Source organism: Mizuhopecten yessoensis, unplaced genomic scaffold (assembly GCF_002113885.1).
Source record: "Mizuhopecten yessoensis strain PY_sf001 unplaced genomic scaffold, ASM211388v2 scaffold9501, whole genome shotgun sequence".
Lineage (NCBI taxonomy): Eukaryota > Metazoa > Mollusca > Bivalvia > Pectinida > Pectinidae > Mizuhopecten > Mizuhopecten yessoensis.
In genome coordinates, this window is record NW_018408079.1 from 178344 (window position 1) to 204773 (window position 26430).

Consider the following 26430-nt stretch of genomic DNA (forward strand, 5'->3'; position numbering starts at 1 on the left):
ATTTTAAGATGTACACGTGGAGGAAGTGTGTACTTGCGCATGCGTGAAAACAATGTAAACAGGAACTAAAATGGCAGCTCACAGAGCGAGGTTTGTTTTGCTCATCCGCCCACCTTCCGAAAACGTTTTTCAACCAATCTACAGGATAATTACGTGATTTTGTTCAGATATTTCAGAAATTTAATTTGCTTATAACGATTATTGCCTTTTTATTGCAGGCTCCAAGAATTTGAGGACACCTTGACATCCGATTCCATTGATAGTAAACGACTTAGAAGACTTTGTTTCAACGGTAAGCTAACTTTTGTAAAAAATATCTTTTCGACAGCCCTGATAATGTATCTAGATGACTGATAGGAATGACAGTTAAGACTGAAGTAACATTCAGCAATTTACTACAGCAGAAAAACAGATTACAACGTAAAACATGTGACGCTTATGGCAAAATAAAGTGAAATCCTAAGATGAATAACATAGCTTAATCATTCCTAAAAATAAGTTTCATTCCTTAGAGGGAAATGGAAAGTGTCAAGAGGGGCCACATGATTGTGACACACATCCAGCTGCAGCACCAAAGTCAACTCTAACATTTTGATAACATGTTTTCCTATGTTATTATTGTAAGATAATGCACTGATCATTAGAGCTCAGAGAAACCATCACCAAATCTCCAAAGATAAATTGACAGCAAAAATGCTAAGCCTTTTCACAAGTTCCACCTACAGGGCATGTTCCCTACAAATTACAACTCATATGACTTTATTCTGGGACATGTCATATAGACACCTCCTCTTATTTCACTTAGTACTGAATATATCAAAATTAGGCATTAGATATAGGTGGTAGGTAAATCTTGTATCCTGGACCCGGACTGAAACCCTGTACCGGGAATATAAAGATATTTTAATATCTCATTAACGCGACCGTTTATAATTTTTATAAAATATAGAATAATTTCAAACATTATTTTCTAAATGTGACAATTACAAAAATGTTTATTTATTATCTAATAATTTAGAAATCGACGATAATGTGTATTTCAAGGGGGTAAAACTTGTATACCGCAGTCAACCGTGAAAATCACAGGTTTTCACAAATAACTAGAAATTCAGGGAAAATTAACATGTTATTTTCAGATATATAGAAGAAAACACCTTACTGTTTATAATTATGTAAGGTTCGTTGAAATCACAGGTTTTCACAAATAACTAGAAATTCAGGGAAAATTAACATGTTATTTTCAGATATATAAAAGAAAACACCTTACTGTTTATAATTATGTAAGTTTCGTTGAAATAAACGACATATTTGACATGAAATTCTGACTTTGTTGTGATCGCGGGTGTTTTGTTTACTCCCGTACCCGTACTAAGGAGACATCACTCTGTCAAGCTGTCGTAATCAAGTAGAACTCTTAGCCATTCTATTAGAATGTTACCAGGCTCTGCGACGCAGGTTCATGAGTTTTTTTGGCGATCTGTTAAATCTCTCATTCCAAATTTATCAAAAGGTAATCAAATAATAGTGTTGGATAGGGAATCGGCGATAAAAAAATTCTTGGAGGATTATTTTTCCAAATGTGAAAGTTCTTTTTTGTTGGAATCATATTCGAAGAGATAGCAGATTTTGGTTGAACCAGCATAGGGGTAGTAGTGATATTTCAATATACATGGAGGATGTTATACACTATTAAGATGCGAGAGTGAAGAAGAGTTTTTGGCAATGTTAGATACGGTATCTGAGAAATGGAGTGAACCTTTTGTAGATTATTTCAATTCCCATATCAAGGGAGACATTATATAAATATGACATTTATTAGCAGGTGACAGTGAATATTGTCAACCCGAGAAAATCATTGTCACCCGAGGCGAAGCCGAGGGTGACAATGGGTTTTTGAGGGTTGACAATATTCACTGTCACCTGCTAATGAATGTCATATCTATTTTGTTACACCAAAAGTCTTTGTAGCTCAGAAACGGCAGCAAACCTCGATAATGACATCCTGTTTGTTGATAGTCTGCTGTTTACAATCGCTATCGCACCGGCGCTTGATGAAATTGGCTGTTGCCGTCAAACGTTCTTGTGACCATCACGGTGGGGAAACGAAGCGGTGCACGCACATTTTTTGCGCATGTGATATTTTTCACTGTCTCATGGCAATATCACCCGCGCCCCTTAAAACCAATGTATTTTCGGAGGGTGACAGAGATTTTTGTTTAATTTTCTCCCAACCAATCAAAAAGCTAGAAATTCACTTGAGGTGTAACAATATAAAATATGCTGGTTGGTGGCTACTGTCTGGTCTTGGTGTGGGGAACAAGTATACAGGTATTACAAATAATATTTTTGAAGGTACAACTGGAAAGAAGTTCCATTAGATATTGCAGTTCTTTCATTTTATTATCTCCAGAGATATTATGGCAATGAGATTAAGAGAGGGTTAATTGGAACAGGAACTGATAGACTTAAGGCTATTCATAAAAGTGCTCAGCTAGACCCTGATGGTGTACAGTTTTCAAATGACGTTTGTCATCCTAATGATGTATTAGATTTAGTTAAGGGTAAGAATAATGACAAAGACACAGTAACTTCCTGGGAACATATAGGTCTAAACGAAGAGGTAAGCCATGAAGATGTAGCTAGTTTAGCAAATGGTATAGCGTCCGAGAGTCAACAAGTAAGTAAACAAACTTCACAAAGGTCTTTAGCAGTTGCCGCTCTTAGGGATAACAAGGTAACCCATGTTCCATCTGCCAGGACATTTATAGTTGAAGGGTCACAGGGAGATAAGTACGCAGTTCGGTTACATCCTAAAGAGCAATGTCAGTGTCCATCGATTGGTACATGCTATCATATTATTGCTGCAAAGTTAAGTACAGGCATAGATGACACAGCAGGTAAGAGGAAACTCCATATGGCTCAACTTAGGCGTAATGCAAGAAAGCGACCAGACAAGAAAGCAGGTAGGAAACGACCGAGACCATGTGATGGAGAGGAGACTGATATAGTCCCAGCACCAGACAGTAAGTTAACTAAGTTAGGTGAATCAAATATAATGTGTTCAACTCCAAGTGCTACATTGGCTTCTCCAGTTAAATTAGAGTCAGTTCCTCTCCATGATATTGGTACTCCGAAAAAAATTTAGGTCTAGACTTTCTTTAACTCGTAAGAGATTGTCAAATATAATAGAAGGAAAAGAAGATACAAAAGATGTAAGTATTATAGCTGAGTCAGTAGCAGACATACAATGTAGTGATGGTGTAAGTTTATCTGAACCAGTTGTAAGTACCAGTCCTAAGGTAAAACAAAGAAGAAGACTTTCATTACCAAAAAAAGAACAAACCGAATGTAAATGATATGTTAGTGGATCTTTCAGATGACAGACCGTCGCTTATTAAGCCTGCAGAAACAAGACGTATCTGGATGGATAATGGTAAAAGTACGCTAAGTTTTAAGGCTATAAATGATTTATCAATTGATAACAAACTATTTGGTAATATCATGTGTTACGTACAAAATAATTTAAAGAAACAGTTTCCTAATATAGGCGGAATGCAAGATACAGGTTATGCTCCAATTTTGAAAAACAATAAGTGGGACTATGCACTCAGAATGAAACCAACTAGCGCTGCATCAGCACAAATTCATCATACAGGTGAGGACCATTGGGTAGTGTCAGTACAGGAGGTAGATAGTGGGGAAGTATACATTCTTGATAGTTTGATAGGAAATACGAAAAATAAGGGTCATTTGTCAGCTTCTTTAGAAATGCAGTTGTCATCATCATATGGGGAAAATAGAAAAGTTTTAAAAGCAGTATTACCAATTGTGCAACAACAGAAAAACGGGGTTGATTGTGGGGTTTTTGCTATTGCTAACTAGGTCGAATTTTGTTTCAATGGGTTTAACGGGAGTGAAGAGTTAGAATTTGACACCACTTGCATGAGACAACATCTTGGAGAATGTAATTCCAATGGAATCTTTACTAAATTTCCTAGGAAAAAAATGAGTTGGCATAGGCAAAAGAAGACTTTCTAGAATTTTTTCTAATGATAACCAATCATAATGATGATCATGAATTCTTATTTTGTGAACTATTAGTTATCTTATATTTGTATAGTTTAAAAAATATGGGCTCTTATGTAGAACTGCATTCGCGTCACAGAGCCTAGTAACATTCTAATAGAATGGCTAAGAGTTCTACTTGATAACGACAGCTTGACAGAGTGATGTCCCCTTAGTACTGGTACGGGAGTAAACAAAACACCCGCGATCACAACAAAATCAGAATTTCATGTGAAATATGTCGTTTATTTAAACGAAACTTACATAATTATAAACAGTAAGGTATTTCTACTATATATCTGAAAATAACATGTTAATTTTCCCTGAATTTCTAGTTATTTGTGAAAACCCGTGATTTTCACGGTTGACTGCGGCATACAAGTTTTACTCCCTTGAAATACACATTATCGCTGATTTCTAAATTGTTAGATGATAAATAAACATTTTTGTAATTGTCACATTTAGAAAATAATGTTTGAAATTATTCTATATTTTTATAAAAAATATAAACGATCGCGTTAATGAGATATTAAAATATCTTTATATTCCCGGTTCGGGGTTTCAGTCCGGGTCCTGGAACGGGGTACAAGATTTACCTACCACCTTAGATATAAAAGAAATAGTATTATACCTTTTTTTACAGGTGTTTAAGTGCAATGATATGATTTGCATTACAATGATGTTAATGAAGTGTTTCATTCGAAAAAACTAACTACATTGACAACGTCTAAGGTTGTATGCATAGAAACTGCATGGACCTTTGACATCAAATTTAAAGGTTTTACAACTTATTAACATTTATGATTTTAAGCAACTATAATAGCACTATATAATGTACCACATGTCTTTGAGAATATGCCTTAACAGATATGTTGAGCATATGCGGCTTGAACAGAACTGTGGTGTGTACCATCAGAAATGCTTTATTGAAACTGTATTTTTTCTCAATCAACTTTGAAAACAAAAAAAATAAATCTATTTTATTTTTTGAGTGTGTGTTTTAATGCGTCAGTTGTAAGCTCATCTGATCTTGTCCAAAGGACTGAGGGAGCTGATGCCATGTTGCATCATCCATTGTCAATTTGTTTACTTTCATACACTTCATATTCATAATAAACTGGAGGCACATATATGTGTTGATGATATTTGGCCAATTAAAGGGCTTTCCAATTTGCTCAAATAACTGACCTTGACCAAATTTCAAGGTCAAAGGGGTCAAATGTCTTAAAATCTTTAAATTAGTTCTTGAAATAACCCAGCTCAAGGGTGGAGATATAGTTACATTTGGCCAGTAGAGCTTCTGGCTGTATGGAGTTTTGTGAGGTGTATGATCTAAGTGAAGGACCTATACCTTTTTTCTGGCTGTATGGAGTTTTGTGAGGTGTATGATCTAAGTGAAGGACCTATACCTACTTCTGGCTGTATGGAGTTTTGTGAGGTGTATGATCTAAGTGAAGGACCTTTACCTACTTCTGGCTGTATGGAGTTTTGTGAGGTGTATGATCTAAGTGAAGGACCTTTACCTACTTCTGGCTGTATGGAGTTTTGTGAGGTGTATGATCTAAATGAAAGACCTTTACCTACTTCTGGCTGTATGGAGTTTTGTGAGGTGTATGATCTTAGTGAAGGACCTTTACCTACTTCTGGCTGTATGGAGCTTTGTGAGGTGTATGATCTAAGTGAAGGCCCTTTACCTACTTCTGGCTGTATGGAGTTTTGTGAGGTGTATGATCTAAGTGAAGGACCTATTCCGTCTTTGAAGGACAGGTTATTAAAATAAAGTTTTATAATCGGCATTAAAATAACAATAATAATAAACTTTATTTATTGAGGATAAAATACATGCTTAGCCAAAGGCTAATCTTCCACATGGTTCTCTTGTTAGTAAAATACACATGTTAGATAAAATTACATATTTAAGCAATCGATATATAAATAAACATGATTATCTTGCTAGAAAAAATACAAGTGGTAGTTAAAAAATACATATATATTGATGCAATCGACATATATTAGGTTATATCACAGTTATCTTAGTTAAGAATATCACAGAATGCATAAAGTTTCATGCAAAGGTATTTCATCAATTAAATGGCATGTGGTTAATTAATATACATACATGCTAATATAGCAAACAATAAAAATTGACATAGTTATATGCTAATAAAGCATAATCTAAAATATTGATAAAATTCACAAAAGAAGTCTATAAAGAAAGTTACAAGTTTTGGTTACATGGAGAAACAAATTAAAATCTAAGACATCGATAGAAAGTGGTGAAATTGTCTATTTTCTTTATGTCACTGGGTAAAACATTCCAGTCGTTAATACTGTCAATAAGAAAAATCCTGGAATAAAAAACAGTTTTATGTTTTGGCACTTTGAAATTATTTTCAATAGCATATCTTGTGTTCCTACAGTGACCATCTCGCACAAGAGACACATTATTTGATAAATTTTCAGGCACACTCTTATGATGACATTTATATAGCATGCACAACCTTCTGTATTTATAGTATTTGTCAATTGGCATCCATCTAAGGAGTTCATACATTTGCCTAGAAGGTGTGTCAAATGGTACATCTAAAATTAGTCTAGCTGCTTGCTTCTGAGTCTTATTAGCAGCTTGCCCATTAAATTTGCGGTGCACCCTGACCATACCGTACTACAATTCATAAAATGTGGCAAAACACAAGAATTAGAAAAAAATCATAATGACTGCAGGACTAAGCCGTCAATGAAGACCAATGATATATAGAATATTGACAATTAGCTAGAATATTGACAATTAGCTAGAATATTGACAATTAGCGTATTTCAATAGATTTTACCATGTGACCCACTAGTACTTACGGTCACAATGAAGACCAATGATATATAGAATATTAACAATTAGCCTATTTCAATAGATTTTACCCTGTGACCCACACTAGTACTTACGGTCACAATGAAGACCAATGATATATCGAATATTGACAATTAGCCTATTTCAATAGATTTTAACCCTGTGACCCACACTAGTACTTACGGTCACAAATATGAGATTAACAATAGGTAAGTTATACAGGTTAGTTAAATCTCATGTTAACAATAAATTTTAAACAAAATAGTTTGCCAAATGATGGAACAGCTGTTTCTGCCAGAATTAATTTGTTTTCTGTGTATATAGTTACCATTTCTGTCGTACAGCAAAAGTCAATCAGCTATTACGGTCAAAGTTTGATTGTGATATCATGCATGGTTAGTCCTTGATTAGCTCAAACTGTATAACAGAAATACCTGAACAGTTTTCCAATTGAAAAATGTACAAATTGAATAGTCTTTTCTGTTATGTAAATATAACAACACTTTGAGTGGATAGTAACATTTACTTGGAGGTTGTATAACCCACTGATGTTTTTCCTGGTCCCTCTACCAATTGACCAACAGGGATATTTCGTCTAAGTATGAAACTAGAAGGTGACTGCAATCCTATATATGTACAATTAAAACCTGCCACATTCAATCCCCGTTTCTGACACCACTTTAAAGCAGGTTCTAACTACTGTCACCCTGAATTAAAATTGCACATCATGCACTTGCTTTGATGTTATCATGGTCATGTCCTCTAATGAATTAATCTGAATCAAGTCCTTTAGTTACATAAAAAAAACACTGATCAAAAGAGCAATCAAAAAAGTTAATTTTAATACATTTATTATTCATAAAAAGCCATTTTTTATAACCTTTAACCCATTGAGATCGGCAGTAATGGTAGAGAAATTGAAGTCGTTGATCACATAATTATATGACTAGATGATAATGATTTTTGGTCAGTGTTCGTAGCTATAAATACACACTTTTTAAGGCATATATATCTGGCTGAAATCTTGTCGTATACATCTTATACACAAAGTGTAATTAATATATTCTAATAAATATTTGCAATTTTCTTCCATTTGTGATGCATTTTTAACTCATTCACCTCTTCAGACACATTTGAACTCTTCCAATTCAAAGATCATCATAGATTGGAATAGTTCATTACGAAATTTCAGGGGTGAATGAGGTAACAGATTTTTTTTTCATGGATAATTTAATTTACTTAATGCATCATCAGTAATATGATCTAGCTCAGCAAGTACACACTGTAATTATTAGCAGCTTTTGTTTTATTGTAATCATGATAAACAGACCAACTTGATGTGTGAAGGTTGTTTCATATTTTCCCGTTACAAATGGCAGATTTAATCCCGATTATAAATTTCTGGTAATTGGGTTTTCAGGACATCTTCTCTTAAACAAAAATATATTTCAAACAAACATTCATCTGTGTGTGCTTTCTATTCAAGTTCATACATGTTTGTCAACAGATATTGCATCACATTGACCACGCTTTAAGAATTTGAAGTATGTATACACTGTAGATTTGTGTGACATGTAGAATGTTTATTTTACAGGATGTCCATTTGAGAATGGATACAGATCAGTGTGCTGGAAGGTAGATATATATACTTAAGTTAAATTTTAACAGAGAAAAAAATAATAAACAAACAGATTTACACTCTTCCTTTACCACAAATCCAAATTTAAGTACATACAATTATGGGATGATATTCAAATTCACCATGTGTGATGTCGAATGATACAGTTATAAATTATCAGGCAATTGTCTAGTAATAAGCCCACACATATTCAATGCTATTAGTAGAAATACATATCAAATACTTCAAAATGCTATTTCATTGTCTTGTACTACTTTGAGTATGAAATTAAGCAGCATATGGGCTTATTGCAGAATAAATACCAAAACTGAACAAAAAACAATGCTTTTACAATTCCTTCTCAGATTCAATTTACATAGGTTGTTAGTCTAGTTCCTCGACTTTAAACTTTCGTTGTTCTCTGATAACAGTGAGAATATCTTGCCCGGTATTTTTATTGGCAGATACAGTAATGATTAAAGCTTCACTAAAACTCTTATATTATTCAATCACTGACTAATTTTAATTCATAAAATATAACTGAAGTAAATCAATATTATATCTTGTTCAATTCAACAGTTGATGCTCAACTACCTTCCGAAGAACAAGTCACAATGGAAAGAAGTGCTATCCAAACAACGGTAAGGGTGATTATTTTTAATGCAGCTGTCAGTTTCTGATTTAATGTAAATTTAATGTACATGTACATACATTTAAGTCAAAGGTTGTTATTGCTTTTCTCAAAAATAACTGAACCGATCTTCTTCAAATTTTGTACGGGTTTCCCTTGGGTCTTATTTGTGCAACACAACTTTGATGCATGGTCAGGTTCAAAGGTCAAGGTCACATTTATCAATTTTCATATTCTCTCATCAGTAAACATTGCATAATAAGATTATTAAACCATATTGTTGGGATTTATGGTCATATTGGTAAAAATTGCATAACATCATGAAGTTATGTTGTTAGGACTGTTGTCAGCTGAATCAAAGGTGTAAGGTTAAGTGTCATATGGTGAAAGGTCAAAGTCATAAAGGTCAGATGTAATATCTTTTTAATGGTAAACATTGCATAATTATCTTTGTGAAGCATCATTGTTGGCATTGACGCTACTTGCTTCTTGGTGTAAGATTAAGGTCAAAAGGTCAGATTTAATTTCCTTTTGGTGAAAATTGTGTCAAGAAATTTTGAAGCATTATTATAGGATGTATACTGGTTGCTGCTTGATGCAAAGTCAAGATAAATGGTAAAGATCACATTGGTCAAATATGTGCAAAATATTATGTTTCTTAATGGTAAACAATTCATAATTATCTTTATGAAGTTATATTTGTGGGATTGAAGCAATGTGGCCTGTTGGTGTAGGGTCAAGGTCTTAGGTGCTGTGGTCAAAAAGATCAACATTATGAAGAAATTGACCCCGAGTGTAATTCGATGAAGAGGTTTAAATTCAAAGTCTTGAAGGTCAAATTCTACATTCCTTTCCAGTAAAGCATTTGATTATAACAAATTTGGCTTCATAAAGAGAAGTTGGATGATAACAAAGCCAAATGATCCTTCTTCTGTGGTCTGATAGCTATAGTGGGAGCCAAGATCAGTCTGGAATATATTTCCATTAATACACAAGTAGTTCACATGAATCAGAATTCTTTTACCTCTAGATAAGGAAGTTTTCCCAATTTATATAGAAAAACTATTAAAAACACTGTTGCATGTCCTTGTTGGGAGTATAACTTCATAGGTATAAAGGATAACTTACACTTTGTGGACATCAAAGTGTTGAGCAGTGCAGAAGAACCACAACACTTTCTCTGCTAGATGTAGAGTTATTCCCCTTTGTATAAAGGAAACAACTTTTGTCACACTACCTTTAAACTTGTATATCTTTGAAAGAATTAAAGATAGATTTCAAAAAATTGATTCTGTATGATTATAATTAATGATAAGGACATTCAGACTGTGTGCACCACAATTCCTGTTCCTATGAAATTAGCTGTCTTTTGTCACATGCTCTTGCTTTGACACAGCAAATACGGGGGTAGTTTCCAAGTCGTGAATGTTGTCTGGAGCACCAAATAGTTCTGTTAATTCTCTTGTTTTTAAAAGGCAGCTACATTAGTAGATAATGATGACAAAACAAGGCGATGATGTGTATACATATGATGTAAACTTGTTGACCTTTACTAATAATGGGCTCCTGTCTTCCTTTTAGAGAGCTGTACAACCATTTTGTGGACGAGATGATAGTGAAGCCCGGGTCAGAGGCTTCGTCTGGTGCTCACGCTGATGATCATGTATGTAAATACCATATAACAGGAAATATTCGCTTCAGTATAATTTTCACCTTTCGTAATAAGGGCGAACTTATCTTTATAGTTAACATTAGTAAACAACATATTACGCATGATAACTAAATGTGAAGGGAAAAATAAACACTGGGCAGAGATGGAAGAGCAAAAGTTTGACTAGGTGAACATTTTTTGGTATGCACAGTAAGTGTAACTTCAAGTAACAGTCACAAATATGGGCTGAGGTTATATGTTGCCTGACAGGTAACTCATACAATCAAAATGGATGGACTCTATTGCGATCAATTTCACCATATATATATAGGTGGTTGCTTAACATAATTTTGAGTGGCAGATAGAGTGGTTACTGGTCAGATAGATGGCCACTTAACTCATTTACCCCTGAAATTTCACAATAAACTATTCCAACTGTTGAATTAGACAAGTTCAAATGAGTCTTCAGGGGTGATTGAGTTTAAATAGTTAAATTATGCACATGTAGTAAAATTGACAGATTACATGATGAGCAATATTAATACTGCTTGGAAATTATCAGAAATATCTTTTTACAACAGTAAATCATCAGTTTCATTAACCCTCATTTTTTCTAAAGTTTTAATGAAAATCATTAATGACCAGATCCAAATATTCAGAATGAGTTTACTGACAATGTAATTGTTACATTTCAGCCATTGAATCCGAACCCTAACAGTAACTGGGGCACCTACTTCAAAGACAACGATATGCTTCTACAGATAGACAAAGATTGTCGGTAAGTTACTGTGAACAGTTAGTTGCTTTTTTTTATTACATACTCATTGTACTGTGTATAGATGTTGGTTAGTTACTGTGTACAGTTGTTGTTTGTTACATACTCATTGTACTGTGTATAGATGTCGGTTAGTTACTGTGTACAGTTGTTGTTTGTTACATACTCATTGTACTGTGTATAGATGTCGGTTAGTTACTGTGTACAGTTGTTGTTTGTTACATACTCATTGTACTGTGTATAGATGTCGGTTAGTTACTGTGTACAGTTGTTGTTTGTTACATACTCATTGTACTGTGTATAGATGTCGGTTAGTTACTGTGTACAGTTGTTGTTTGTTACATACTCATTGTACTGTGTATAGATGTCGGTTAGTTACTGTGTACAGTTGTTGTTTGTTACATACTCATTGTACTGTGTATAGATGTCGGTTAGTTACTGTGTACAGTTGTTGTTTGTTACATACTCATTGTACTGTGTATAGATGTCGGTTAGTTACTGTGTACAGTTGTTGTTTGTTACATACTCATTGTACTGTGTATAGATGTCGGTTAGTTACTGTGTACAGTTGTTGTTTGTTACATACTCATTGTACTGTGTATAGATGTCGGTTAGTTACTGTGTACAGTTGTTGTTTGTTACATACTCATTGTACTGTGTATAGATGTCGGTTAGTTACTGTGTACAGTTGTTGTTTGTTACATACTCATTGTACTGTGTATAGATGTCGGTTAGTTACTGTGTACAGTTGTTGTTTGTTACATACTCATTGTACTGTGTATAGATGTCGGTTAGTTACTGTGTACAGTTGTTGTTTGTTACATACTCATTGTACTGTGTATAGATGTCGGTTAGTTACTGTGTACAGTTGTTGTTTGTTACATACTCATTGTACTGTGTATAGATGTCGGTTAGTTACTGTGTACAGTTGTTGTTTGTTACATACTCATTGTACTGTGTATAGATGTCGGTTAGTTACTGTGTACAGTTGTTGTTTGTTACATACTCATTGTACTGTGTATAGATGTCGGTTAGTTACTGTGTACAGTTGTTGTTTGTTACATACTCATTGTACTGTGTATAGATGTCGGTTAGTTACTGTGTACAGTTGTTGTTTGTTACATACTCATTGTACTGTGTATAGATGTCGGTTAGTTACTGTGTACAGTTGTTGTTTGTTACATACTCATTGTACTGTGTATAGATGTCGGTTAGTTACTGTGTACAGTTGTTGTTTGTTACATACTCATTGTACTGTGTATAGATGTCGGTTAGTTACTGTGTACAGTTGTTGTTTGTTACATACTCATTGTACTGTGTATAGATGTCGGTTAGTTACTGTGTACAGTTGTTGTTTGTTACATACTCATTGTACTGTGTATAGATGTCGGTTAGTTACTGTGTACAGTTGTTGTTTGTTACATACTCATTGTACTGTGTATAGATGTCGGTTAGTTACTGTGTACAGTTGTTGTTTGTTACATACTCATTGTACTGTGTATAGATGTCGGTTAGTTACTGTGTACAGTTGTTGTTTGTTACATACTCATTGTACTGTGTATAGATGTCGGTTAGTTACTGTGTACAGTTGTTGTTTGTTACATACTCATTGTACTGTGTATTGATGTCGGTTAGTTACTGTGTACAGTTGTTGTTTGTTACATACTCATTGTACTGTGTATGGATGTCGGTTAGTTACTGTGTACAGTTGTTGTTTGTTATGTACTCATTGTACTGTGTATAGATGTCGGTTAGTTACTGTGTACAGTTGTTGTATTATTTTTAGATCTGATTTTATCAAATTGAAGGTAAATAATTTAATTCTGTTTACAGACGACTTTGTCCAGACCTTTTTTTCTTCCAACGAGCGACAGATTTTCCGTGTAAAGAGATAATCCACGCAGCCTCTGGTGTTGAGACCCTTAGAAAGCGTGTGGAGCAGTGCGTTCTCCAGTCAGAGACCATACAAGTTGACAGACAGGGCAAGTCAAATGTAAGTGGCTTTGTAACACTGTCACCAAGGCCTAATGAAATAGACATTTGCTGGTCAGTGCACCTAAGGAATTAAAGTTCTTTTGGAAAATAAAAATGAAAAAGTAAATATGAAACTAATTTTTTTTTAACCCAAGATGAAAGAGAAATGTATATTTTATTGAAATTACATTTTAATCATGTCAAACTAATGAATGTTCTGAATGCAAAATAATGTACTTGACATTTTCCTCTTATCTTGCACTTGGTCTAGATCTGACAGTTCAAGTGCTTGTTTTAAGCTCCTTACATTTAAGTTAAGAAATGTTCATCTTCGCTAGCCAAGTGTTCGCTTCGTATATGAGTTTATTCGAAGCAAACACTTGGCTAGCGTAGATCAGACATGTTTGGCTTATAGAACCTCTGGTCTGTTTAAAAGGAAATATAATCAATTGGCTAATCTTCCCTTGGAAATTAAGTATAAAATAAAATAGACTCCCGCAAGGCTTCTTCAAATATATTTAGATATTGACGTGCCAAGGTTTCCAGACACACAAGATTATTGGTACATGTTAAAATATATTAAACAACTTTAATTACATAGCACATATTTAAAATTTTATTATGTTTATTCAGTCTGCACGCATACAGAGAAATCTTTTCCTGTACGTGTTAGAATTGACAATCTTAATGTATTTAATGTGACATTGACCCACACACATACACACATGTGACATTGACCCACACACATACACACCTGTGCCATTGAGATGATATGTATTGACTTACACATATGTTTTGTTGATATCCCGACAAAGATGATAATGAGTCGACGTAAGCGGAGCGAGGAGTACATGACACTACCAGATGGACAGGAAGCCCACTGGGAAGTGGTAGAGAGAATACTGTTCATATATGGTAAACTGAACCCCGGACAAGGTTATGTACAGGTAAGGTCAATCTGTAGAGGTGAAGGATTTGAACATGTAAAGTAAGTGTAAAGAGGTCAAGGTAATGTAAGGTAAATATAATCTATAGAGATCAAGGCTACATTAGGAAAGGTCATTCTATAAAAGTCAAAGTTAAATACAGATAAAATATAATCTTCTACTATAGTGATCAAGTTTACATACAAATAAATACTTTTTATAGAGGTCAAAGTTTATGGGGGTCAATGTTATGTTAAATATAATCTATAGAGGTCAAGGTTATAAACAGGTAAGGTCAGTGTATAGAGGTAAAAGTTATATAAGGTAACTATAATCTTTTACATCAAGGTTTTGTAAAGGTAAAATTTGGAGCTATAGAGGTCAAGGATATGTACAAGTAAAACAATATACATAGGTCAAGGTTATGTTAAACATAATTTATAGAGGTCAAGTACAGGTGAGGTCAATCTATAGAGGTCAAGGTAATGTAAGGTAAATACAATATATAGAGGTCAAGGTTATGTTCAGGTAAACATGATCTATAGAGGTCAAGGTTTTGTACAGGTAAATTCAATTTATTGAAAGCAATGCTGTATACTATACAGGTAGTATTGCTTTATAGAGGTTAAGGTGGTGTGTATTTATAGACAACATCTATAGAGGTCAGAGTTAGGTACAAATGTATATGTATAGACAATGTCTGCTGTATTATGATGTGATAATTGACCACTGGTCATGTCTGCTTCACCTGTTTTCGTAACTGTAACTTCTAGTCATTCTTTGCATAATCATTGTATGGTTACCGATCACTGGTCAATGTCTGCCATGCTATTATTTTTCAACCAACTGTTAGTCATTGTTTGCCTTACTATTTTGTGTGTTAACTGACCGCTGGTCAATATTCTATTTGTGACAGGGTATGAATGAAATCATTGGTCCTATCTACTATACATTTGCCACAGATCCTGACGTCACATGTAAAGGTTTGTAACCGAGTGGATTGTCGTCACAGCAAAAGGTCAAGCATTGTCAAATCACAACATTGCTTCATCACCCGGAGTATTGTGACAATACAATATATTTTTTACCATGTAACTAGACTGTTGAACTTGATTTTGAACCTCATACATCTATGCATTAGATTTCAAGATTATGTTATGAACTACACAAAGATCAGTGTAGGTCAAGGACAAAGGAAACTCCCTAGAAGTGTCTCACATATAATATCACCCTCACGGTCAACAGCTCAGTGGCAGGTATGGCTTTGTAAGCTACCCCGCAAGTAGTTTTTATTCCAGGCAGAATTAATAGTTCTGTTATTCTTGTGAGAATGATTAATTAGAAAATAAAGGAGTGTTTGTGTAAATCGGCCAGATGTTTATCTGTCAAAAAATAGATAGTGTCCTATCCAAAATGACTAGTCCCTACATTTCATCACATTTCCTGGAAACTGTTCTGCTTTGGTTGTGTATGTGTTTCAGCTGTACTTGTTCTAAAGTCTATTAATGATTTATTTTCATACATCAAGCGTGTTTGTTTTCAGAATATGCAGAAGCTGACTCTTTTTTCTGCTTCACCAATCTCATGGCAGAGATACGTGACAATTTCTTAAAGACACTCGACTTCGACTCTCAGTGTGGAATAGGTGAGTGTGTACCTGTCAGTGTATGACTCACAGTGTGGAATAGGTGAGTGTGTACCTGTAAGTGTATGACTCTCAGTGTGGAATAGGTGAGTGTGTACCTGTAAGTGTATGACTCTCAGTGTGGAATAGNTCTGCTATTTCTCGGGAAGTACAGGAGGGATCTTTCTCAAATTTTATATGTGTACCTGTAAGTGTATGACTCTCAGTGTGGAATAGGTGAGTGTGTACCTGTCAGTGTTCAACTGTGCCCTAACACCTCTCCAGTGGTAAACATACAGGAATAGTCCTCCATTAGTAAACCATGGGCCCCTTTTCCTGTATGCGTTTCAACCAGATAAAATGCTGTTTATTGCTAGTTTGCGTTATTTCTTTATAAATCAAGGTCAATCCACATGTAGATATATGATTTAGTGGATGCGTGAAAGAAGGACATGATATTTTTTAGCCCACCATCATCTGATGGTGGGCTATTCAAATCACCCTGCGTCCGTGGTCCGTCCGTTGTCCGTCGTCCGTCGTCCGTCCGTAAACAATTCTTGTTATCGGTATTTCTCAAGAAGTACCNTTGTAATTTATTCTCCGAAACTGCATTTTTTAGCTCTGCTTACAGTTCAGTCCAAGAGCGTTTGTTTATCGTGGAATATTTCTGCACCACCTGAACCGTTTCAACTGTGATACGTGAATGCGACCCTTAAAATGATTCTTTAAATGTATACGTAACTGTTCATGAAAATAATGGAAGTTTGATTTGATAATGTAAAAGATTAAGACCATTGTTTTGGATTAACGGTAATATATTTATATTGTCACAGGTAGCATGATGTCTAGGCTTGTAGACAAGATGAAGACGAGTGACGAACGTGTATCCCAAAGATTACAGGAACTCGACCTGAAGCCCCAGTATTATGCCTTCCGGTGGATAACACTTCTGTTATCACAAGAGTTCCCTCTCCCAGGTAACACAACGTTAACCTTCCTGAGGTAACACAAGGTCACAACCAGAATTTTGCACGTTAGATATAGACAAGACTGTTCCAGAAGAGACACTGGATGCTAAATGAGACTAAGAAATAAACTTTAGACAAGTTAACAGAAGATCTCTGTTATCTCTGCCCAATGCCACAGGAGTTGGAGGACTATGTTTATCTAATGTGATGTTTGAATGTAACCAGGCCATTTAAAGGTCACTAATGACTGGGAATTTGAAATATCTTAAAAGATAATGACAAATTAGACAGCATGTTGTATGTAGGTAGCTATATAGGTGTAATGAATCTGTGATCAACCACGTAACAATGCTCTGATCTCTCTCTAACTAGCCTATACAGACAATATCCCATCCTCGATACTCCAGGGTTACGCTCACTTTCACTCTCTACACCCCTAGAATAGCAAAATTGAAGGCCCACGACTAGCTATCTGATTGGGCTCTGGTAAAAAAACCTGACCAATCTCTAAGGCTGATGCCTGTCCTTAAAGATTACAGAGGAGCGACATTGGACTTCAAAACCAGTCAATTTTACCGTTACGTGGCAGAAAGATTCTTTTGTTGTACATCAAAGGATCACACTAGTCTGTTGTCTCATCCACAAGATAGGGTACACACTGAGTCATCAATTTTGCTATGACATATTCCAGGGATGTAGAGAGCGAAGGTGAGCATAACCCCTGGAGTGATGAAGATGACAGTATCGCTGTATCGCTACATAATCCAGATGATATCTCTATATAGAAATGTTCTTGATAATATCTGACTATCTGTGTATACCAGACTTTATTTGCTTATTTCCAGATGTCCTACGGATATGGGACTCATTATTTGCAGATGAAGATCGGTTTGATTTCCTCATATGTTTGTGCTGTGCAATGCTCATGTAAGTTATCACTAATAAATGTAACACAATTTTAATAGTCAACATTACTTGATATAGTTATTTATAGTAACAGCAACTTGTTTTCCCACTTCCAAGCTTATTGAGTTAACTCATTCACCCCTGAAATTTCATAATGAACTATTCCAACCTTTGAATTGGAGGAGTTCAAATGTGTCTTCAGGGGTGAATTAATTAATACATAATTGTTTTAAAAAGCAGGTTTCACAAGCCTTTTATGTTCCAAGATATACTGTAGTAACTGTTGTAGTAATGTGTGAGTGTATGTAAATGCTATTTTTGTTACAGACTTGTAAGAGATGAACTGATATCAGGCGACTTTCCTAACAGTATGAAACTGGTCCAGGTCAGTGGAACATGCTTAATATACATTATAACACTTTTTTGACTGATGACACTGAGGAGTATGTTCGTTAATGTGTTATGAAATCGGCTGATATGATCTCGAAATGTTTTGATTTGTTTGTCAAATTAGTGTGACAACATGTTTGATTATATTGCAGAACTACCAGAAAACAAAGATAGATTTACAGACCATTCTGTCCAAAGCTGTCGAGATCAGATAACACCTGGGCCGGTATTCTGTTGTACTGGAGGAGGTCAGTGTTCCCAGGTACGGCATCTTATAGTGAAATGTTAAAAGCTGTTGAATATTCACGTAAAAAGTACTGAAAGCAGATATGGTTAATATATGTGTCATAAGATGATACGTGATGTAATGTACTAGCTGAATCCGGTTATGTGATGTAATGTACTGAATCCAGTATTCCCTTCTTTTTAGGAAATTGCAAGACTTTGTGTGCTTCCCATTAAGGGCAATGACAGATGACACTTATTATCAATAGTAATGACCGATAAATGAACAACCATTAGATATATATTTGATAACATTTACAATTGATAGTTATAACAGATAACAGTTACAAACATCAGTTAAATTGTATTATAACCATTATAGATAATGGTTAAGATAGTTTTGTTGTATATATGTTTAATATATACATGTATATATTTACATTTCCCCTCCAAGTTCATCTATAAGCATTACCAGAAGAAACGCAATTTAATTAGCAGCAATCCTGGTGTGGTTCGGTTGTCTTTTGTATAATATTGAGGGTTTGTTTTTGTTTATATTTCTTGTGGGTTTGATTTGTATATATAATATTGTGGATTTATTTCCAGGGATGTACTAATACTGTGCATTGAACAACTGTGATAAATAGGGGTCAGGATATCACGGACGAGAAGTTGGACCGGATTTGTGCCATCGACCTTCACTAATTGGGTAAAAAGTGTCATGGTCAAAATGGCTGTTTCTGGATGTACCCTTATATGTACATAAACTTATTAAATTATCTGATCACTACGAATTGTCCTATCATGATTCGTAGGACTGTTTGCTTGTGATGGTATAGATATATGATATCATGACGAAGGGGTCCTTTGATATTTGCGTATGACTATTGGTGAATCGCCGCTGAGCTATATCAGTTTTACTCACATTTGGATATTTTACTGTGATCATTGTGCCAATGTGTTGTTTGTCTCTAGCACTAGTCCCATTGTCTCTTAAAATAATTCAGTTCAGACTTTGTGCTCCTCAGTTTTTAACCATGATACCTTGGTATCTGTTTTTTATGACAAATTATGTTTTATTACGTTTTTACTTTGTAACTTCTTAATTAACAGTTAACATAGGGGCAATGTTACCTCATCATTATTAACATTTACACAGGAACAAATGAAAAATGACTTATTATAACAAATGAATTAAGGAAAGCCTGGCTTATAATGTGTACTTGCCAATTATTGAGCCTTTACAACCAGTGATTTTGCTGAACTATTGATATATCCTAAGATCTGATGATTTCATCTGAAAGAACAGCTCAAAATATGCCATTTAATAGTGACGTTACCCTATGGAGTGGATTCACACCTTTTATGTTTTAGTTCTGAGCATGTGTAATCTCCTGCATGAAAATTTAAAAAGGTCAAGTATGATAATTATAGATACAGAAGCCATGACTTATAATCGATACAGATAAAGAAAACATGACTTATAATGGAAACAGATAAAGAAAGCATGACTTATAATGGAAACAGATAAAGAAAGCATGACTTATAATGGATACAGATAAAGAAAGCATGACTTATAATGGATACAGATAAAGAAAGCATGACTTATAATGGATACAGATAAAGAAAGCATGACTTATAATGGATACAGATAAAGAAAGCATGACTTATAATGGAAACAGATAAAGAAAGCATGACTTATAATCGATACAGATAAAGAAAACATGACTTATAATGGAAACAGATAAAGAAAGCATGACTTATAATGGAAACAGATAAAGAAAGCATGACTTATAATGGATACAGATAAAGAAAGCATGACTTATAATGGATACAGATAAAGAAAGCATGACTTATAATGGATACAGATAAAGAAAGCATGACTTATAATGGAAACAGATAAAGAAAGCATGACTTATAATGGAAACAGATAAAGAAAGCATGACTTATAATGGATACAGATAAAGAAAGCATGACTTATAATGGAAACAGATAAAGAAAGCATGACTTGATGACTTATAATGGAAAGGAAACAGATAAAGAAAGCATGACTTTCAGTGGCACAGATAAAAAAGTGTTTTTTGAGGAATCTGAATTTCTGGGTTAATTTTTTTTTCTAAAGAAATAATATATTTACTGTTATATTTGTCATGCAACTTGGACAAATTTTCTGAAAAATAGGCAATTTTTATGATCTCTTTTTATCAATTCATTTGTAGAGTTCATGGTATTATTCAACCTTGAGGATTTGTTTTATTGACATTTTGCTGGATTTTGTTTGCTCCAGATCTATATTTCTGATATGATATTGTCCATGAATGTTTTATAAGATTTCCTTCACATTTTTATGTAAAAATAAAAAACAATAATGTCTCATTAATAGAGCCATCATCAGTCCCGCTGTTTCGCTACAGAAGCTAGTCATCTGGCAAAAATATTTTACTATTTTATTGGAAGTTTTTCCCAAATAATCCAACTGTTTTAATATGTATAAGTACCTATCGGGCTATTTATGGAAAGCAAGTATAAAAAGCGACTTTGAACATAAAATTGAACAAAATTCCAAAAAACAATTAACTTTATGATATATTCTGTAATAACTTCCCGGTAGATTGAGAAATTTGAACTAATAATCGAACATTTGCTGAAAGAAGAACACATACCTACATCTAGAAAGCTATAAAGGATTCGTAGTTCATCATAGCTTAATAAGCCCAGTCTCTGATTAATATTAGTCTTCAGACATGCATGAATCACCGAACTGTTATTTCAGTACTTTTGGTCAAAGACTCAAAGTTGTTTAGAAAGGTAATGATTTTGATATGCTACTTACTGTAGGTTGTAAACACTAAATGTATTATCATGTTAAAATAAGGCATGGTTAATAAAACATTAAATTCACCAAAATTTATTTTACTGTAACGAAGGCATCTGTTCACTTCAGTCTGGTAACAAAACTAAGTCAGCTTGTCTCACTAACTAGACTGCCTGCTGGTATCGCTGTACTTATTCTGCTAGTCTCGCTAGTCATCTCAATATCTCTCTACCGTTGTCTACAACTCATACTATCAATAATTATATAGTTATACAATGTATACAATAAAAATGTGTTGTCATTTCAGTAAGATCACCATGATACATAAATATTTACAACATGAAACGAGAATAAATATACAACTAAAAATAACAGGGTCAAATTTGTTACATTGTTACCGGTTCATTGAAGTGGTTGAAGAGCGGTTTTGTAGTTGTGGTGGGGTGTATGTGGCGACTTCAACGCATATTCCATAAAGTGTTGACACTTCCTTGTATGATATTAAGAAGTTGTTGAATTCATACCGCAGGTCAACTTAAAAAAAAATTCACTCTTTCTATTGTTTTAATATCGTAGTAAAGGTATAGTTTTATCGTGTAGGAACTAAACTCGCATCATATTCCTCCGTAACAATTCAAGGTCTCCTTATTGTGTTGAAATATAACCATCAACGGCATAGTGGCTTTCTGCCAGCATCAGTAGCAAGCTATTGTATACTTGATGAGGAAATGTTGACAGTTATTAGGTTTTGGAATAATTCACTGTTTCATGTATATAACCCTGCTGGGGAAGTATCACAATGTCTGATTTCCCACCAGTCAGTCACAGTGGTCGATGTCAAAAAGTATTGTTAATAGATCATCTTTAAATTATTTTTCATTTACATGTTTACTTGTAAGTCATAAGTATATATATAAATATTTTTATTTGGGACTGTTTTTAAAAAAACATTTATATGGAGTATAACCAGAACGTTGTACATTTTTATATTAAAAATTAAATTGGTATTCTTAACAGAAGTAAAAATAGTATTAACATTGAAGGCCATATTTTAGGATAAAAACTATATATATATACAGTAACGCTGTTATTATCATTTATGTGCTGTTCGAATATATTGATGTGTGTTGGTTATTTTTTTGTTGTCAACAATAAGGAATGTAAATAATGAGAAGTTATTTGATTAAAACAAACACTTTTTGGTACAGTTTTATGTCTAACGTTGGTCTGTAATAAACATGTCCTTGAAGCTTGTACATTATTATGTCCAGAAATAACATTCCTGTATACACTTTTCACATTTAATGATCCCGATCCCGGCCTGAGGTGCTGCTGTGTAAACATACCTCTCTTGATTTTGTTAACTCTCAATTCTTACCTTATAAGCACTTTTGCTTTCACCCAATGACCTCCTTGCTTTAGGATCCCTGTACCACTGCCAAAACTGTAACTACATGCCTTTGAAACGGATTTTTCAGGCATGATTACAATAGTTTTGATACATCATTTCTGAAATAAAACCTTACCATGCAGAACTTTAAGAAAAATAACAAGAGACGAAAGACAGAGATGAAAGAACTTAGAAATAATCAACACTAGTGTTCTGTGCATAAAAATTCATCATGACTTAAGACCTGAGTAGCCAAACCCTGGAAATGGTATTGTTATACTCTCTCTCTATCTTATTGAGCTACCTGGTCAACAGAAGTACCCTTGGCCCAATTATTCTGCAATTACATGAAAAAGAAATGAAGGAGAGGTTACAGTATATACGAAAATCCACAGTGGAAGTCTTAAGTGTCTTGCCCGTGGGGACACGGATCCTTAAAAATCGGACTTGTACAAGGCTACTACTAGTACTGTCAGGATAGGTAGCTATAGGCTCCATTTCTAGTTGTAGTCCTGCTCAAATCTGATATTGTTTTCCCTAAGAGAATATATTAAAGCACTAGTTTATACAAAGAAGGCACGGTAGTCTAGTGGTAGGACGCCGTGCTCGTGACCGAATGGTCAGCGGGTTCGAGTCATGGCACGTCACTGTGTTTTATCTTTGAGAAGGATACTTAACTCCACTTGTTGAATGCTAGCTGTGAGCGCCAAAATGACAGCATCGGCTGTATGCTCCCCAGGGAGTTGAGAAATATATTGGCTGGTTGCAAAGGCCCTATAACCAAGGATAATAGTTTGTGAATCGGTTTGAGATGATCTACACACTAGCTAGCTGTGATAATGCGGTATATAAGAACCACAAATCATTATTATAAAGAAACATACGCGTTAGGCTTGGGTTGGCAATTCCATAGTTCAATACTGTGTTTGTGATTTAATGAAAAGATCATTCCTCCTTTCAGATACAACATTCAATTTGTCAAACAGTGTTCAAAATAATCCCATGCTTTTAAATTATAAATAGAGTACCTTGGATACGTCTCTTTTTCCTGCTTTGGGGAAAGTCTTACCATGTACAATGTATATATGCTCAACTTTTGTAAAGGTTTACATAAAAAAAAATGTTTTTCAGTGATTTCTTACCAAAGTAAACAAACACAAAACATCACCCACCGAAATTGACAACAGGTCAGGATAAATTTTAGTTAACAATTAATTTTGATATTTACTCCATTACTACTGTAAATAAACAAACGTAAGTTTGTTCATTGTAAAAATACTACTTTTTATCAAGAACTATTAGGGATTCAACATCCTCGATACTCCAGGGATAACGCTTAATTCACCAATTTCATGACAATTCGAAAGCCCAGTGTGCACCACCTTGTGGATGAGATAAGAAGACTAGTCTAATGCTTTGATGTACATCGAAATAATCTGTCGGTCGCGTAACGGTAAAATTGACTGGCTTTGAAGTCGGGTGTTGCTCTTCTTTAATCTTCAAAGTACAAATATCAGCCTAGCGATTGGTCAGGTGTTATTTTTTTACTTAACGTCGCATATTTAAAACAATAAAACATTAGCACTGTAGTGCTATTCTTGCGACAAATATGAATTATAATAGCAATCACATGCAGGTAATTATAAATACTAGTAATATCACAGAGGTAATTTAACAAGTTAAACAAGGTACACTAGAAAAGCAGCACATAAACAATCACGGTAAGGTAGCATAATAATTTAAATGTATAAATCTAGGATTAAGTACTGAAACTCGTATGTCACACAAGTATTTCTAATTAAGGGTTAAAGCACCATTACAGTGAATTATACATATATGCTAATATATACACTAATACAGTGTGATTTAAAGGGACATTGATGTTAGTCACCAATAAGATTTAGATTTATAAACTTATGTTAGAAATATTTGATTGAAATATGCTGCATGACGTTCCAAAATTAAGATTATTAAAACAAGAAGCACATAAAGCATACAGGACATACATGATAGTAAAAGGAGTAACAATGTTACCGTTAAAGGGGCAGAATTCCATTAAAAGTCGAGACATTTATAGCAATCAAATACGAGTAAAACAAAAACAATCGGATAACTTGTTGCGGACCTTCAATTTTGTTATGACATATTCCAGGTGAGCGTAACCCCTTGAGCATTGAGGATTATCAGAAGGACATGCATCAACTATTTCAAAGTATGTAGTTTTTATATCAACTGGTGAGAAATAGAGATAGTTTCTACACAGTTACGGGTATTTCACAAAATATTTAGTAGGAATATTTAGAAAATTGTAAATAGTTGCCGGGAATTTATGTTACCGATTGCTTGTGAATTATAAATTATTATTGATTTTCCAATATTTCTTCCAATGACTCATTAAATGACTCATTTTGTGTGGCTTGCATCGATTTCCTCCTATTTGTATATGAAATGTGACTTGCATTTGTGTATGCGGCTTAGAAGGTTTTGTTAATGCTCAGAGCACTGATGACCTTCAAACCAGCTTCATTTCGAAATAGATGGTCTTAATGCTTATATATTTTCACATATATTTAATTATATTCATGAACGATAAAATACTCTACGTTGTCATGTAAAAGACATGATTTTATTTCGCAATTGTTATAACAGTTTTAAAATTAATCAATGTGGTTTTTGTATATTTCTGTAAATAAAATTGTACTATAATGTTTATTTTGTTAGCTTGTCACTTTCTTCATGTGTGAAATAAAAAGAAAAAAGTGCCACGTCATAAACAAACACGGTCAATTCATTGTCAATACCTTAAATAAAACAATTTTGTAATCCCGTGGTTCTGGTGTAACTTTTGACATCTGTGATTTGGTTGGTCTTGCGACACTCAAGTTTGCTTTGTTTTGTTTTGCACAAGATGTAATATTACTCTTCAAAGCGTCTCAAATAAATGATTTTAATTATATTCTTGATCCCAAAGAGGGTGAAAATAACTTCAGTTGATTTTGATAAGAAAAAGAAAAAAATCTGATATAATAAAGACGTTCATCTTTGTGGAAATAAAAAAAAAACTTTCTGTTACAATTTAGGATTAATGTTAAAATATAGATTCAGTGGACTTGTCATAGGAGCTAAGGAGACACAAAAACAAATTGAAACTTTACCAACGACCATGGTAGCTTAATTGATGTCTCGGTATCACGTCGATCGAAATCACATCGAAACATATTGATAACGGTATATCCATTTAATTTCCTCATCGTAGATTCGCCAATAAACAGAAAGTTAGATCTACTCTCGAGAAATGAAAGGATAGGGGAAATTGTCTATTCCTTCTTAAACTTCCCTTTGGTTAATTCAGGTACGTAAGTGGCGCACAGTTGGTCCGCATTAGAATAATGCATATGCCTTTTGAAATACTGTAAAACGATAAATTCAACAAAAATGTTATGGATCAAAAGTAATTTTCTCGTTGATTTTCTTACTGGCTGAGTACGTAGTGTTTACAGAGCTCAGTATCACTTCCATTGAAAGATATATATTTATTTATGTCAATTTCAACTTATGAGGCATAGGTTAAACTTATGAAAGGAAACGAAGGTATAAACTATTAAGAAATTGAAGCTTCCAAGTAGT

The 26430-nt window shown here is 34.1% G+C and overlaps 1 protein-coding gene across 1 annotated transcript; it reads left to right on the forward strand.

The window, feature by feature from the left end:
• Nucleotides 1–13: 13 nt before the first annotated feature.
• Nucleotides 14–20461, forward strand: LOC110458193 (TBC1 domain family member 13-like). Its single transcript, XM_021509793.1, has 15 exons — nucleotides 14–90; nucleotides 219–292; nucleotides 8505–8545; nucleotides 9108–9169; nucleotides 10741–10822; nucleotides 11506–11588; nucleotides 13419–13578; nucleotides 14375–14506; nucleotides 15402–15468; nucleotides 16029–16130; nucleotides 16943–17086; nucleotides 17923–18004; nucleotides 18311–18368; nucleotides 18526–18635; nucleotides 19205–20461. The coding sequence occupies exons 1-14, from the start codon at nucleotides 71–73 to the stop codon at nucleotides 18586–18588; spliced, it is 1170 nt and encodes a 389-aa protein (XP_021365468.1). The 5' UTR covers nucleotides 14–70; the 3' UTR covers nucleotides 18589–18635; nucleotides 19205–20461.
• The last annotated feature ends 5969 nt before the right edge of the window (nucleotides 20462–26430 follow it).

Bases quoted from the DNA above. Each gene is read 5' to 3' on its own strand.
- LOC110458193 (XM_021509793.1), top strand. From the start codon at position 71: ATGGCAGCTCACAGAGCGAG. The intron at 293-8,504 runs GTAAGCTAACTT...TTTATTTTACAG, and splicing joins TAGAAGACTTTGTTTCAACG to GATGTCCATTTGAGAATGGA. The intron at 11,589-13,418 runs GTAAGTTACTGT...TTCTGTTTACAG, and splicing joins CAGATAGACAAAGATTGTCG to ACGACTTTGTCCAGACCTTT.